This window comes from Solanum verrucosum, unplaced genomic scaffold (genome assembly GCF_900185275.1).
Source record: "Solanum verrucosum unplaced genomic scaffold, falcon-dt-bn FXZP01000229.1, whole genome shotgun sequence".
NCBI classification, from domain to species: Eukaryota; Viridiplantae; Streptophyta; class Magnoliopsida; order Solanales; family Solanaceae; genus Solanum; species Solanum verrucosum.
The window spans coordinates 2,307,616-2,321,741 of NW_026020011.1; the positions used below are offsets into that span (position 1 = coordinate 2,307,616).

Consider the following 14,126-nt stretch of genomic DNA (forward strand, 5'->3'; position numbering starts at 1 on the left):
TAAACAAGAACAAGTGAGGGCGTTCATTGCATGTGTAAGATTATCTAATTAATGAGTTTGTATGGGCTTGCGTTAGCTCGGAAAAATAATAAAAAGGGTCATTCTTTGAGCATGTGTTGTAACTTGGTATAAATGTTCCATTGTGAACTACAAAATCATGATTAAAAATGTTTGGTTGAGTTTAAGGTGGTAAGTCCAAGGGTTGTGTAAAAGAGTTGATAGTCTAGAGATTGTTTGAGGACAAACAAAAGTCTAAGTGTGGGGTGGTGATCTTAGGCATATTTATATGCCTAAGTTGTCTATATTGACCCATGAATTGATTAAATTGAGGAATGATCTTTAGTTGTTAACTTGATTTTTGGTATAACTTATGATAATTGTGCACTAACACACATGATTAGTTGTTTCAGGAGCACTTGAAGGAATTGGAGTTGGAGTGAAGAAAGAAGGAGCAAAGATGTGCAAGAAAATGGCCAAGGCAAAAACCACCAGTGGTTGGCGCACTGGTTGGCGCGGCGCGCCACTGGTGGTACTTCAAAGACCCTCCTCAGGTGCGTTGAGAGGCGCGATGCGCCAAGGAGGGGATGTCAGAGTCAAGTGAGAGGCGCGACACGCCCATCTTTTGCCGACTTTTCCAAGTTTTAAACATTAAGTAGGATTCCTAATTTGACTAGTATTTGTTCCCAACTTTTCTACTATTATAAATAGATCCTTAGGGCTCCATAATCGTGTTCAACTTTTGATTTAGTGTGCAAGAGCAAGAATTCAAGTTTGTAATAGGTTTTAATCCTTTAACTCTTCTATTTTACGAAATTTGCATGAACTATTGTAATTTCTTGTTTTCTAATAGCATGAGTGGCTAAACGCCCTAGTTCTGGGCTGTAGCTACGAATTGATTGTTGACTATTTAAGGTTGTTGAATTAATTTTTCGATTGTCATTACAAGTTACTTCTATATTCTTGTTTTAGTACTTTATGCTTGCGCACCATAAGATAAATTTAGTGTCTAATCTTAAAATCGAGAGAGGAGAGATTAGATAGACCAGAGAATATAGAGAGCTCGGTCCACCCATTAGATTGAGGTGATTAGTGTTCAGGAGTGATGCCCAGACGAACACCTTGCTTGGTTATGAAATAGGATGAAATCTTAATGCTCGCCAATTAGTCTATCTATCCCCGCTCAACGATGTAGTTAGATAGCTAACTAGGGTAGGCGACGAGAGGTGTATAACCCGGATCATACTATCAATCCTATAATCCAGTAACTTGACAACTGAAATTAATTTTAAGCCAATAATAGGATACATGATATTTTAGTATATGTTGCAGCCCTGGAATTGCTTTTAACTTGCTTGAAACATTATATCAAAGTTGTTCACAATTAGTTACGTTTAATTAGTGCATAATTATTAGTAGATAAACAATAAATCATCAACTCCTGAAAAGGTTACTTTCTAATTTTAGTTGTAAAATTAAGTGAATATAAGTTGATCATAAGTCCCTTGGGAACGATAACTCGTTTCTTTAAGAATCTATATTACTTGCGCGACTACGTACACTTGTGTGTATATTGGGGAGCAACAACACACTTACAATTTTTCGGACAAACAATTCGGTGACTAGTATTTTTTTCTAGCGAATGTCCTACGAAGTAATATCCGGTGACCAATATAATGAGAGTATTCTTGATATGTTAACCGAGAAAATCCATATTTCAAATAATAAACAAGTAAAGTGAACATATAGAATATTTTCTATATATTACGCATCATTAGATATTTATAATTTCATTGTAATAAAGTCAAAATTAAAGTCTCCCCTCTCTTTCTTGTGTCACCAATAATTTAACTGATCTATTGACTAATTGTCCTTAGCTAGCCTTAATTACAAATTCATTGTTATTATTATCACATTTATTCTTAAAGCAACTATGAGCTTCATCAAATCCCTCTTCATATCCCTCTATATTATAACGTGTGATCATATCTCAATACAAGCAAATGTAATAATCGACATACAAAATAATTGTCCCTTCACGGTATGGGCAGCAGCCGTCCCCGGTGGGGGACGACGACTCGAGTATGGTGATACATGGAAAATCGAGCCAGACATGACCACGAGCTCAACTAAAAAGGGTCGTATTTGGGGTCGAACCAATTGTAATTTTGACTCATTAGGGCACAATCAATGTCAAACGGGGGATTGCAATGGACTACTCGAATGTCAAACTTTTAGTAGTACACCCCCAAACACTTTGGCTGAATACGCTTTAAACCAATACAACAATAATGATTTCTTCGACATATCTCTTGTTGAGGGTTTCAACGTCCCAATGGAATTTAGTCATGTGTACACGGATGAGTGCTCTACTAGGATCAGATGCACCGCGGACATCATAGGACAATGTCCAAATGAATTAAGGACTCCTGGAGGATGCAACAATCCTTGTACGGTTTTCAAGACGGACGAATATTGTTTCACGTCTGGAAATTGTGGTCCGACCAACTATTCGAGGTTCTTTAAGGATAGATGTTCAACTTCTTTTAGTTATCCTACAGATGATTTAAGCAGTCTCTTTACTTGTCCTAGTGGAACTACCTATAGAGTTGTCTTTTGTCCGTAACGCATAATACATAAATATGTTCTTTAACTCAACTTCAACTCATATTTATGTCCTTCAACTTTGGGTGTGTGCAGACGATAGACACTTTAAGTGCACACACGTCCTATGTGGCATCCTACAAACTAAGGCAATTTTCATCGATCCTACGTGGTGTGTTATGTGTATTATGTCACATAAGACTCATGTGTCTAATTGTTCAACTTTATACAAGTTAAAGTGTTTGATTGTGCACACCCAAAATTGAAGAGTGTAAATATAAAATGAGGTCAAGTTAAGAACATATTTATGTATTATGCCTAAATTAAATGGTTGAAACATATTTTCTTCTTTAATTGTTGCTTCTTTAAGACGTTTGAAATTTCTATGACATATTTTTTTCATTAATTGTTGCTTCTTTTAATACGTTTGAAATTTCTATGCAAGTATGGTTTACATCATTATCGCTATTTAAATATAGAAATTGCCCACAAGTTTATGTTTTTATAAAAAATACTCACCATTTTATATCTATGTAATTTTTTTTTGCGAGAATAGCAAATGCATGACAAAATATTTACGGAATATGAACATAATGATATATTTACTAATCATATTGATTAACAAACGGCTCAATGTAAAGAATAGTACAATACAACTCATGTTCGATTCAATCTTTTTATTGGACTAAAGTTCCATCAATAAATGTTGTATTTTTAAAAAAATAGCTATGTGATAGTGTATCATATATTTTTTTAATGAAGTTTTGCTTATTTGGTAAGATTGTATAAATAATTTGGATAATATCAATAGTTTTCACAATTTATGAGATTTTTACGTTTATAAGCAAACAAAAAATAATATAACTTAAAAATCTATATTGTATGTCCAAACAAAACATCAACTTTATCTTATATGATTTCATTTCACCTGACTAAATGGGCCCTAAAAATATGAAGATGTTCCTATTTTTCCCCTAATTCTTACATTTTAGTACTCAAATTTCTTATTCTTTGCTTAGTGAAGAATTTCCAAGTCAATGAAATTAGGAGGCCAAATAAAAATTAGCAACGCAAAACAATTGCCTATTTGGCACGAAGTGCACGATAGAGATGGACTTTGCAATCACAATAAAAATTGTATTTTTGCTTTTATATATATATATATATATATATATATATATATATATAAGGTTTATATTAACACTAGACTTATATTACTTCAGATTACAAAGTAACAATACAAATTTAATATAATACATAACTAATTAAACACGTCAAGAAGCAAGATGATTCAATAGAAGCACAAATAAAAGTTAGTCATGCAAACAAACAGATGTTTCAAAAGAAGTACAAATAAAAGTTATTCACGCAAACCGTGTATGATCCGAAATAAACAAGAGATGTACTTTGCAATCACAATAACAAGGACAAAAATAGGGATAATCAGAATTTTATACCTCAGTTATTGGTAAATTCTAGTTCTGATCCTTATTATATTTAATTTTGAATTAATTAGAAATTGTATTTTCAGACCATTACGTAGAAAGTATGTTATATTTAGATTATTATTATTAGACCTGTAGTATCTTTAATTGCGGATCGGAGCAACAATACAAAGTTAGCATAATACATGTTTAATAATCAATAATTTGTCAAAATTATGAAGATTCACTAGCACATGGTACGACATTACACATTTTAATTAACTTCTGAAAATTCGATTGAAGCTAGTCAAGTCATTCAAGTATTGAGATCTGCAGAATATCGGATACTTCGACTGTCTTATATCAGGTGAAGAAACGTGTCTACGCAGATGACACTCTCTTACCTCTTTCACATAGTGAGTCTATGTCTTCATGATAAATTCTATTTTCCACCTAAAAGAAATTTCTATCCAAGCCTCTATCTAGATAACACAAGGACCAACATTAAAATTTTAATAAATCAAGGACTATTACACAAATTTCCACAAGAAAATTGTGTTGTTTGAAATTTCAAAGGTTCTTAGAAGTTAGAATCTATGAAAGTTCATCATACTAGGCCATTAAATTATCTATTTAAACCCGTAGATTGTGTCTCAAAATAAACACATTCTCAAGTTTAACACACACAAAAAATGCATTTCCTCAAGTTTTTCCCCCTTTTTGTCTTCCTTTATTTTGGTCAATACTATTTGTATGTCACTCATGCTGCCACTTTTGACATTACCAATCGGTGCACCTACCCGGTCTGGGCCGCTGCATCTCCTGGGGGAGGCAGACGACTCGACTCGGGCCAAACTTGGAACCTTAATGTGAACCCAGGAACAATCCAGGCTCGCATTTGGGGCCGAACCAATTGTAACTTTGATGGTAGTGGCCGAGGCAAATGCGAGACGGGAGATTGTAATGGGATGTTAGAATGTCAAGGTTATGGTAGTCCACCCAACACTTTAGCCGAATTTGCTCTAAATCAGCCCAATAACTTGGATTTTGTCGATATTTCTCTAGTCGATGGATTCAACATTCCTATGGAATTCAGCCCAATCAATGGTGGGTGCCGTAATCTCTTATGCAACGCACCTATTAATGATCAATGTCCAAACGAATTACGGGCACCCGGCGGGTGTAACAACCCGTGCACAGTTTTCAAGACGAATGAATTTTGTTGTACAAATGGGCAAGGGTCATGTGGTCCTACTGATTTTTCGAGATTTTTCAAACAAAGATGTCCAGATGCTTATAGTTATCCACAAGATGATCCAACAAGTTTGTTTACATGTCCTGCTGGAACAAATTACAAGGTTGTCTTTTGCCCTTGAAGGCTACAAAATTAGAACTATATAGTACTAAGAACTACATATTATATATATTGAATAAAAAGAGAGTGACAAAAAGGAGAGAGTTGGTGAGACGTTGTCTTGTTCAAGTTGTTGCATTCATCTGCAGTTGATTTTATGAAATAAAAAAGATATATATATATATATGTTAAATTGTTAACAGAATTAAGCTTTATGGCGGAGCTAAGATTCGATCAAATTCAATAGTTACACACTCTATTATTTCTTAAAGATAATGTCATGCCAATATCGAATAAGTAAAAGTGCACAGAGGGAGTAACTATCTAGTAAGAGATAAAGACTCGAGGGAGGGCGATAGTTATTACAAGTATTGGCTAAGTTTTCTAATCTGGACAAGTAATAAAAGATGACAATCTAAGTATAGTGAACAAATAAAAGTGGACGGAGAGTGTAGTTATTATAAGTATTGTTTAGGCATAATATAAAAATGTATAATTTAACTTAGTCTTAGCTAACATTCAAATTTTTAAATGTGTACAAATTGACACACGCAAACTAAGTGGCATATACTAATCACACCATGTATTATGTCTATTTTCTACCTAGCACGCGTCTTTAGGTTACTATAAATTCCCAGTAATGAAGTCAAAGTCTTCCTCTCCTCTCTATTACAAAGTTAAGCACCATTTTAATTGACCAATGAGTAAACTCTATTGACTATTCGTTCTTAAAAATATCTACTCGAATGTCAAGATTAAGGTACACCCCCAAACACTTTGGTTGAATACGTTTTAAACCAATTCAACAATAAAGATTTCTTCGACATATCTCTAGTTGATGGTTTCAACATCCCAATGAAATTTTGTCCATAAATTTATAAATGAATGAAACATATTTTCTTTAATTGCTGCTTCTAAATTAGGATGTTTGAAATCTCTATGTAAGTTTGGTTTACATCATTATTACTATCTATTGAGCTAAAAATTCATTGAGAAGTACTTCATTATTATTGAAAATCAAAGAATATAAGGTGTTATTTTTGTATTGGATAAAAACCGAGCTCTACAGTAAGACGAGTCTAAGATTTGACACATGGTAACATGGACTAAAAATGGAAACCTCGCACCAACGAAGCCTCCTATACTTTTCATCCTTTAGATCTCGTATATAAATTTAATTGTATCTTTTTTTTTGGTAAATAGGAGTAACATTTTATTATTCATAAGTACCTTTTTGCCCTTTAAGTAAATCTTTGCATGGGAGAAGAGGGTCGAACTCGTAATTAGGGTTGTTCATGGTTATGGTTAGAAAATCAAACTGAATTGTAATCCGAACCAAACCAATTTAAAAATCTAATAGTTGGTATGGTTTTGTTAGATTTCGTTTTAAATTTTGAAAACTGATACTATTTGGTTTGGTTTTGATTTTACTAAAAAATCGCAAAAACAACCAAACCGAACTGAGAAATTATATGGATAAATTTTATAATTATTTATATATTATTCATAAATAAAATATAAATATTTTGTTAAATTTTAATTAACTCAAGTTTTAATTTTACCTTTTTCTCAAGCCCAACACTTAAATTTTAGCCCGATATTAAAACTCTAAGACCAAGTCCATCAAAATCTATTACTTTAATCTTTACCTACCCTATGTCACATAGATAGTCACACTATCTCTTAATGGAATCACTTTATTCGTGTAATAATAACTCTAGTATTGCTTAATTGAATACATAATAATTTTCTTGTGGATTGTTCATGTATTAGGTGGCTGTGTCTTTCGAGATGTGTGTACTCTCAACAAATTTAATTTATTACTTTCGAACCAAACCGACAACAACCAAATCAATAGTTATTTTTTCATTTGGTTTTGGTTTTAGAAATTTAAAAATCGACTAAATTAGTTTGATTTTAGTTTTAACCAATAACTGATTCAAACCGAACCATGAACACCCTACTCATAATACACAATTTCTTGATTGAGCTGTAAGAATATATATATATATATGAAGATGTTACTATTTTTCTTGCCCTAGTTCTTAAATTTTAGTACTCAAATTTCTTATAATTCTTTGCTTAGTTAATAATTTCCAAGTCAATGAAATTAGCATGCCTAATAAAATACAATTAGTGAATAGTGACGGCTTGACGACAGATTAAGTAGTCCAGAGAAGTAGGAGCAAAAATTAATAATGCAAACAAATTGCGTATTTGGCACGAAATGGAAGATATGAAATGGACTTTGCAGTCACAATAACAAAGATAAAAATATATATTAAAAAATAATAATGTATTTTTGGTCTCATAGTTATTATTACTAGTAAACTGTAATTTTGATCGTTGTAATATATATTTGATCTTGAATTAATTAGAATTTGTATTTTCGGTGTCCTTTATGTAGTACTAATAATAAACATGTTAGGTCTAGATTTATACGTTAAATTATGAAGTAATAATACAAATTTAATATAATATATGGCTATTTTTTTTATAAAAAAAAAAACATAATTTTATTCATCAAGATTGCGGGTACAAATCTGTAAATCCCGTGATTCTTCTCTCATAAGATATTTATCCATAATTCGAGGGCCATTTGTGGCGTATTTCTCGACTTAGGATGATTTGGACTTGATCTACATAATTTGAGGGTCGTTAGTGTCGTATTTCTCAAACTAGGATGATTTGAATTTTATCTCTTTATGAATATTCCATGAGTTTGTGCAATATTTGAGATATTTTGATCGCTTTATGGATTTTTCGATATGATATATGGCTAATTAAACACATCAAGAAGCAAGATTTTTCAAGATCAAAGCACGAATAAAAGTTAGTAACACAAAACAAAATGTATATGATACGAAAGAGAAAAATGAGAGATGTACTTGGCAATCACAATAACAAGGACAAAAATAGGGATAATTACAAATTTAATAACTTAGTTATTGGTAAATTCTAATTATGATCCTTGTAATATTTAACCTTGAATTAATTAGAATTCATATTTTTAGTCCATTTAGGTAGGAAGTATGTTATATTTAGATTATTATTATTAGACCTATAGTACCTTTAATTGTGGAGCAACTATACAAAGTTAGCATAATAATAAATGATTAATTAAATAGTTAAATAATCAATAGTTCATCAAATTTGAGAAGATCACTAGATAGTATAACATTGCACATTTTAAATAACTCTCAAAAACTTGGTTGAAGTTAGTTAGGTTCGTCGGCCAGTCAAGTATTGAGATCTGCAAGATGTCAAATACTTCGACAACATTTATCAGGTGAAGAGAAGGAAGTGATAGGTTTAGTAGGGATTTGAATCTACAATAACAAATGACACTCTCTTACCTCTTCCATACTGTGAGTCTATGTCTTCCTGATAGATTCTACTTTACACTTAAGAAATTTTTTGTCTAAGCCTATCTAGATAACACAAGGACCAACATTAAATTAAGGACTATAACACAAATTTCCACAAGAAAATTATATTGTTTGAAATTTCAGAAACTAATTTGGTGCATCAAAGTGTTGAGATCTACAGGGTGGCAGGTAGTTCGACGACCTTGTAACAGATGAGGAGAAGGAGGTGAAAGACTAAGCAGGGCTCGAACCTACGATAATAGATTACACTCTCTTACCTCTTTCATAATGTGGGTCTATGTCTTCATGATAGATTCTATTTTCCACCTAAAAGAAATTTTTATCCAAGTCTATCTAGATAACACAAGGACCAACATTAAATAATTAAGGACTATAACACAAAATTCCACAAGAAAATTGTGTTGTTTGAAATTTCAAAATTTGTTAGAAGTTACAATCTATGAAAGTTCATCATACTAGGCCATTAAATCAGCTATTTAATTAAACCCATACATAGTTTCTCAAAATAAACACACTTTCAAGTTTAACACACAAAAAAATATGCCTTTCCTCTAGTTTCCCCCCCTTTTTGTCTTTCTTTATTTTGGTCAATATTATTTATGTCATTCATGTTGCCACTTTTTGTAAGAATTATTATTTATTTACTATTAATTATTTCTTACTTATGGCCCAAGTTTACTTGGAATCAAAGTAATACCATAAATAATATTTAATAAGGAATAGATCTCGTCCGTACATTGGTTACTTGATGGACGTACCAGATTAAGTCATAACCTCTATAAATTGATCCTCCCTCCACCCATTAGGGTTACCACATATTCTCTACATTAATTCCATCGCTGACGGTTGTGGTAACATAAAGTTAGGGAATGGAGGTAGAAACTAATTTACGACTAACGCTTCCGCTTCTCTTTGTGATGATGTCTTCCGCATCAGGTATGTGCCTCTAACATTCTCTATGTAAGATTATCATGTTCAAGATCCTGAAAGTATTTAATCTTACATGTTGCATCAGAGCCTGGATTGTTTGAACGGATAATCTTCGTATATCTTGCATCTTTATGAATAATATTTACATAATATGTATATGTGAAATTATATATATGGTTCATAGTTTGGGATTAAAAAAAAAGAAAAAATCGTGCGATATGTGAAGATGGTTATGAACAATCGTCGTTTTCTTTTGAACAATTTAATTTGACTGTTTCATAGAAACTTTGATAGTTAATTGTTTAAATTAATAAAGTAAAATAATCGAAAAGAGGGTTATATGGATGTGGCATTTTTTGGAGAATTGTTTTTTAACCTTTTCCGCATCAGTTTGTCTTTATTATTAAAATAAGAAAAAATGAATGAACTTAATTTGAAGGCCTTTCTTCATTTAATATTGAGTGAATTGATGTTATCAATAACGACAATGAACAATTTTGTTTTATTGCACAAGTTATTGATTTTATTATTAAAATAATATTATTATTCTTTTAGTTTATGTGGTAATGAATCAATTGTGCAACAAATTAAAGTGGCCTACAAAAATTAATTTTTACATATATAATATTTATGATCACTTGGCATATGTGGATTAGTACAATTCATTATTTATTGGCATATTCAATATTTCAAGAGAGACTAGTATGGTTTTTCAACCTGATGCATGTATTATGTTTCTATAGTTTGTTAGTCACCAAAGTAGCCAAACTAAAATGTATAAAATTATTCACATGCACACAATTTTATGATATTATCTGTGCTTTGTATTTATATAGTTTGTTAGTCACCAAAGTGGCCAAACTAGAGAAATTAACGTCTACACATATCATGTTTATGATCACTTGATGCATGTATTATGTTTCTATAGTTTGTTAGTCACCAAAGTGGCCAAACTAAAATGTATAAAATTATTCACATGCACAAAATTTTATGATATTATGTGTGCATTTATATTTATATAGCTTGTTAGTCACCAAGTGGCCAAACTAGTATTGTTAAGAAAAATATGCATTCATAAAAGTGTCATTTATCTATGAAGGTTAATTAAATGCCTATATATTGAAAAATAAATAGATACATTGGCTTTCACTATTGCTAGAACTTAAGAATTTACCCAAAGGTGAATCAATCATTCTACGAATAGTGAAAATTATGAGGTAAATTAATCTTTTTAGTCAAACCTATATTGTATATCCAAAGATGTCATATATGTTTGATTAAAAAATATTCAATTACCTATTAAAGATAAAATTGACATTTAAATTATGATAATGTGTCGTAGTATCTACCCAAAGGAGAATTACGATATATTTTTATCGCTTTACTGAATTCACATTATTTTCTGATTTGTGAGCATGTATATCTATTTTGCAGTTATTCCTCTTCATTCACATGCTTCGTCTGTTACTATGTTCAATGGATTGAACTTCTCTGAATAGCATGAACAAGTACAGTTCCACTTAGGTGTAATGGATCTTGACTTAGCTCTGCTGAATGACAAACCTACTGCTATTACTGATAAGAGCAGTGAGGATGAGAAGTCTTTTCATAAATCATGGGAACGCTCTAACAGATTAAGCCTTATGTTCATGCGAATAACTATTGCTAACAATATTAAGAGTACTATTCCACAAACAGAAAGTGCCAGGGAATACCTGAAGTTTGTGGAAGAACGTTTTCGTTCTGCTGATAAGTCTCTCGCTGGTACACTAATGGCTGAACTCACGACCATGAAGTTTGATGGGTCGCGTAGTATGCAAAATCATATCATCGAGATGACTAATATTGCAGCAAGATTTAGGACCTTGGGGATGAAAGTGGATGACACCTTATTGGTTCAGTTCATTCTGAACTCATTGCCTCTTGAGTATGGACCATTCCAAATTAACTATAACACTATTAAGGATAAGTGAGATGTTAGTGAATTGTCCAGTATGCTTACTCAAGAGGAGTCAAGACTTAAGAAACAAGGAGGTCATCCCATTAACCTCATAGGTCAAGGAGCTGGTAAAAGACTTCAAGTGAAGGCCAACAAGTTTAAGAAAAAGAAAGCACCTGCTAAAGGTCCACAGGATGCTCATAAGGAACTCAAGGTTGATGTGTGTCGTTTTTGTAAAAAGGAAGGACACTATCAGAAAGATTGCCTGAAACGTAAAGCTTGGTTTGAAAAGAAAGGTACATTTAGTGCTTTTGTATGTTTCGAATCAAATTTAGTAAAAGTTCCTAATAATATTGGTGGCCTGATTCTGGTGCAACTACTCATGTATCCACTATGTTGCAGGGATTCACTACGATCCAAACTACAAATCCAAATAAGGATTTCGTAATTATGGGAAATCGTATGAAGGCTCAAATTGAAGGCATAGGGACTTACCGATTGATCTTGGAGACTGGACATCACCTTGATCTATAACAGACTCTTTATGTTCCTTCAGTTTCGAGGAATTTGATTTCCCTTTCAAGACTTGATGTTTCTGGATTTGATTTTAAGTTTGGACATGGATGTTTCAATTTATATAAGAATACTATTTGTTTATGGTTTTGGTGTTCTTATTGATGGTTTATATAGATTGAAACTCGATAATAATTTTTGTGAATCCCTGCTTACTATTCATCAAAATATTGGAATTAAATGTAGTTCACTAAATGAAAGTTCTGCTTATTTGTGGCATAAATGTTTGGGTCATGTATCCAAAGAACGATTAAAAAGATTAGTAAAGAATGAAATTCTTTTGAATTTGAATTTTGCTGATCTTGATATATGTTTGGATTGCATTAAAGGAAAGCAAACCAAACATACCAAGAAAGAAGCCACAAGGACCACTCAACTTTTTGAAATTATACATACTGATATTTGTAGACCTTTTGATGTTCCATCTTTTGGTGGAGAAAAATATTTTATCACCTTTATCGATGATTTTTCACGTTATGGATTTATCTATTTGTTGAAAGAAAAATTTCAAGCAGCTGACACTCTCAAAGTGTACGTTAATGAGGTTGAAAGACAATTAGATAGAAAGGTTAAAATCATTAGGTCAGATAGAGGTGGTGAATATTATGGAAAGTATAACTAATCAGGACAATGTCCAGGTCCATTTGCAAAATTTATTGAAGAACATGGCATATGTGCACAGTATACTATGCCAGGAACACCTCAACAAAATGGTGTTGCAGAAAGGCGTAATCAAACACTTATGGATATGGTTAGGAGTATGATGAGTAATTCCTCATTACCCAAATCATTGTGGATGCATGCTCTTAAAACCGCTATATATTTATTAAACAGGATTCCTAGTAAGGCAGTTCCAAAGACCCTTTTTGAACTGTGGACGAGAAGGAAGCCTAGTTTAAGACACCTGCATGTTTGGGGTTGTCAAGCGTAAGCTAGAGTTTATAATCCACATGAAAAGAAATTAGATTCTCGAATGGTAAGTGGTTAATTTATTGGTTATCCAGAGAAATCTAAAGGGTATAGATTTTACTGTCCAAATCATAGTTCGAGAATTGTTGAAACCGGTAATGCAAAATTCATTGAGAATGGTGAAGTTAGTGGGAGTGTTGAATGACAAAGTGTGGAAATTAATGAGGTAAGGGTAAATATTTCATTGCCCATAAATGTACCTACTTCCGCACCAATAACAAATGTTGTTCCTCTTGTTGAAAAACACTTTAACAATGTTGAACAATATTTGGGTGAAACACTTCAAGAAGGAACTAACTCACAAATATTTGATGCAAATGAATCACAAACAGTGTCATTAAGAAAATCTCAAAGAGAAAGAAAATCGGCCATTTCAGATGATTATGTGATTTATTTGCAAGAGTCAGATTTTGACATTGGAATTAAAAAAGATCCTGTTTCATTTTCACAGGCTATAGAAAGCACTGAGTCTGATAAATGGATTAATGCCATGAACGAAGAGTTAAAATCCATGGAATACAACAAAGTCTGGGATCTTGTTCAATTACCATAAAGTTCTAAAAGAATCGGATGTAGATGGGTCTTTAAGACCAAACGCGATTCTAATGGTAATATTGAACGATATAAAGCCAAACTTGTTGCCAAGGGATACACTCAAAAAGGAGGCATTGATTATAAAGAGACCTTTTCACCGGTCTCAAAGAAAGACTCATTAAGAATTGTTTTGGCTTTAGTAGCTAATTATGATTTAGAGTTACATCAAATGGATGTGAAAACTACATTTCTTAATGGAGACCTCGAGGAGGATGTTTATATGGACCAACCAGAAGGTTTCGAAATTAAAGGAAAAGATCAGATGGTGTGTAAATTAAAGAAGTCAATATATGGACTCAAACAAGCCTCACGACAATGGTACATAAAGTTTAATGATACCATAACATCTTTTG

General features: G+C 32.2%; 5 protein-coding genes across 6 annotated transcripts in view; all 5 read left to right on the forward strand.

Moving 5' to 3' along the window:
* The window catches only part of LOC125820432 (uncharacterized), a 430,223-nt gene that overhangs the window by 395,992 nt on the left and 20,105 nt on the right, over positions 1–14,126 (forward strand). The window contains exon 8 of one of the 2 annotated variants that reach the window (XM_049499868.1): positions 1,679–1,688. The exons of the other annotated variant lie outside the window; for it this stretch is intronic. The gene's annotated coding sequence lies outside the window, so the exon portion shown is untranslated. Of the gene's footprint in view, positions 1–1,678; positions 1,689–14,126 lie in introns of those variants that run through there. 2 annotated transcript variants of the gene reach the window in all.
* The window catches only part of LOC125820431 (SPX domain-containing membrane protein At4g22990-like), a 174,150-nt gene that overhangs the window by 87,984 nt on the left and 72,040 nt on the right, over positions 1–14,126 (forward strand). The window lies entirely within an intron of this gene.
* LOC125820467 (thaumatin-like protein) lies at positions 1,931–2,623 on the forward strand. Its single transcript, XM_049499905.1, has one exon. It carries the CDS (start codon positions 1,931–1,933, stop codon positions 2,621–2,623), a length of 693 nt encoding a protein of 230 aa, XP_049355862.1.
* Positions 4,718–5,462, forward strand: LOC125820468 (pathogenesis-related protein R major form). The gene has a single exon (XM_049499906.1). The coding sequence runs from the start codon at positions 4,718–4,720 to the stop codon at positions 5,399–5,401; it is 684 nt and encodes a 227-aa protein (XP_049355863.1). The 3' UTR covers positions 5,402–5,462.
* LOC125820318 (uncharacterized) lies at positions 11,228–11,671 on the forward strand. The gene has a single exon (XM_049499757.1). It carries the CDS (start codon positions 11,228–11,230, stop codon positions 11,669–11,671), a length of 444 nt encoding a protein of 147 aa, XP_049355714.1.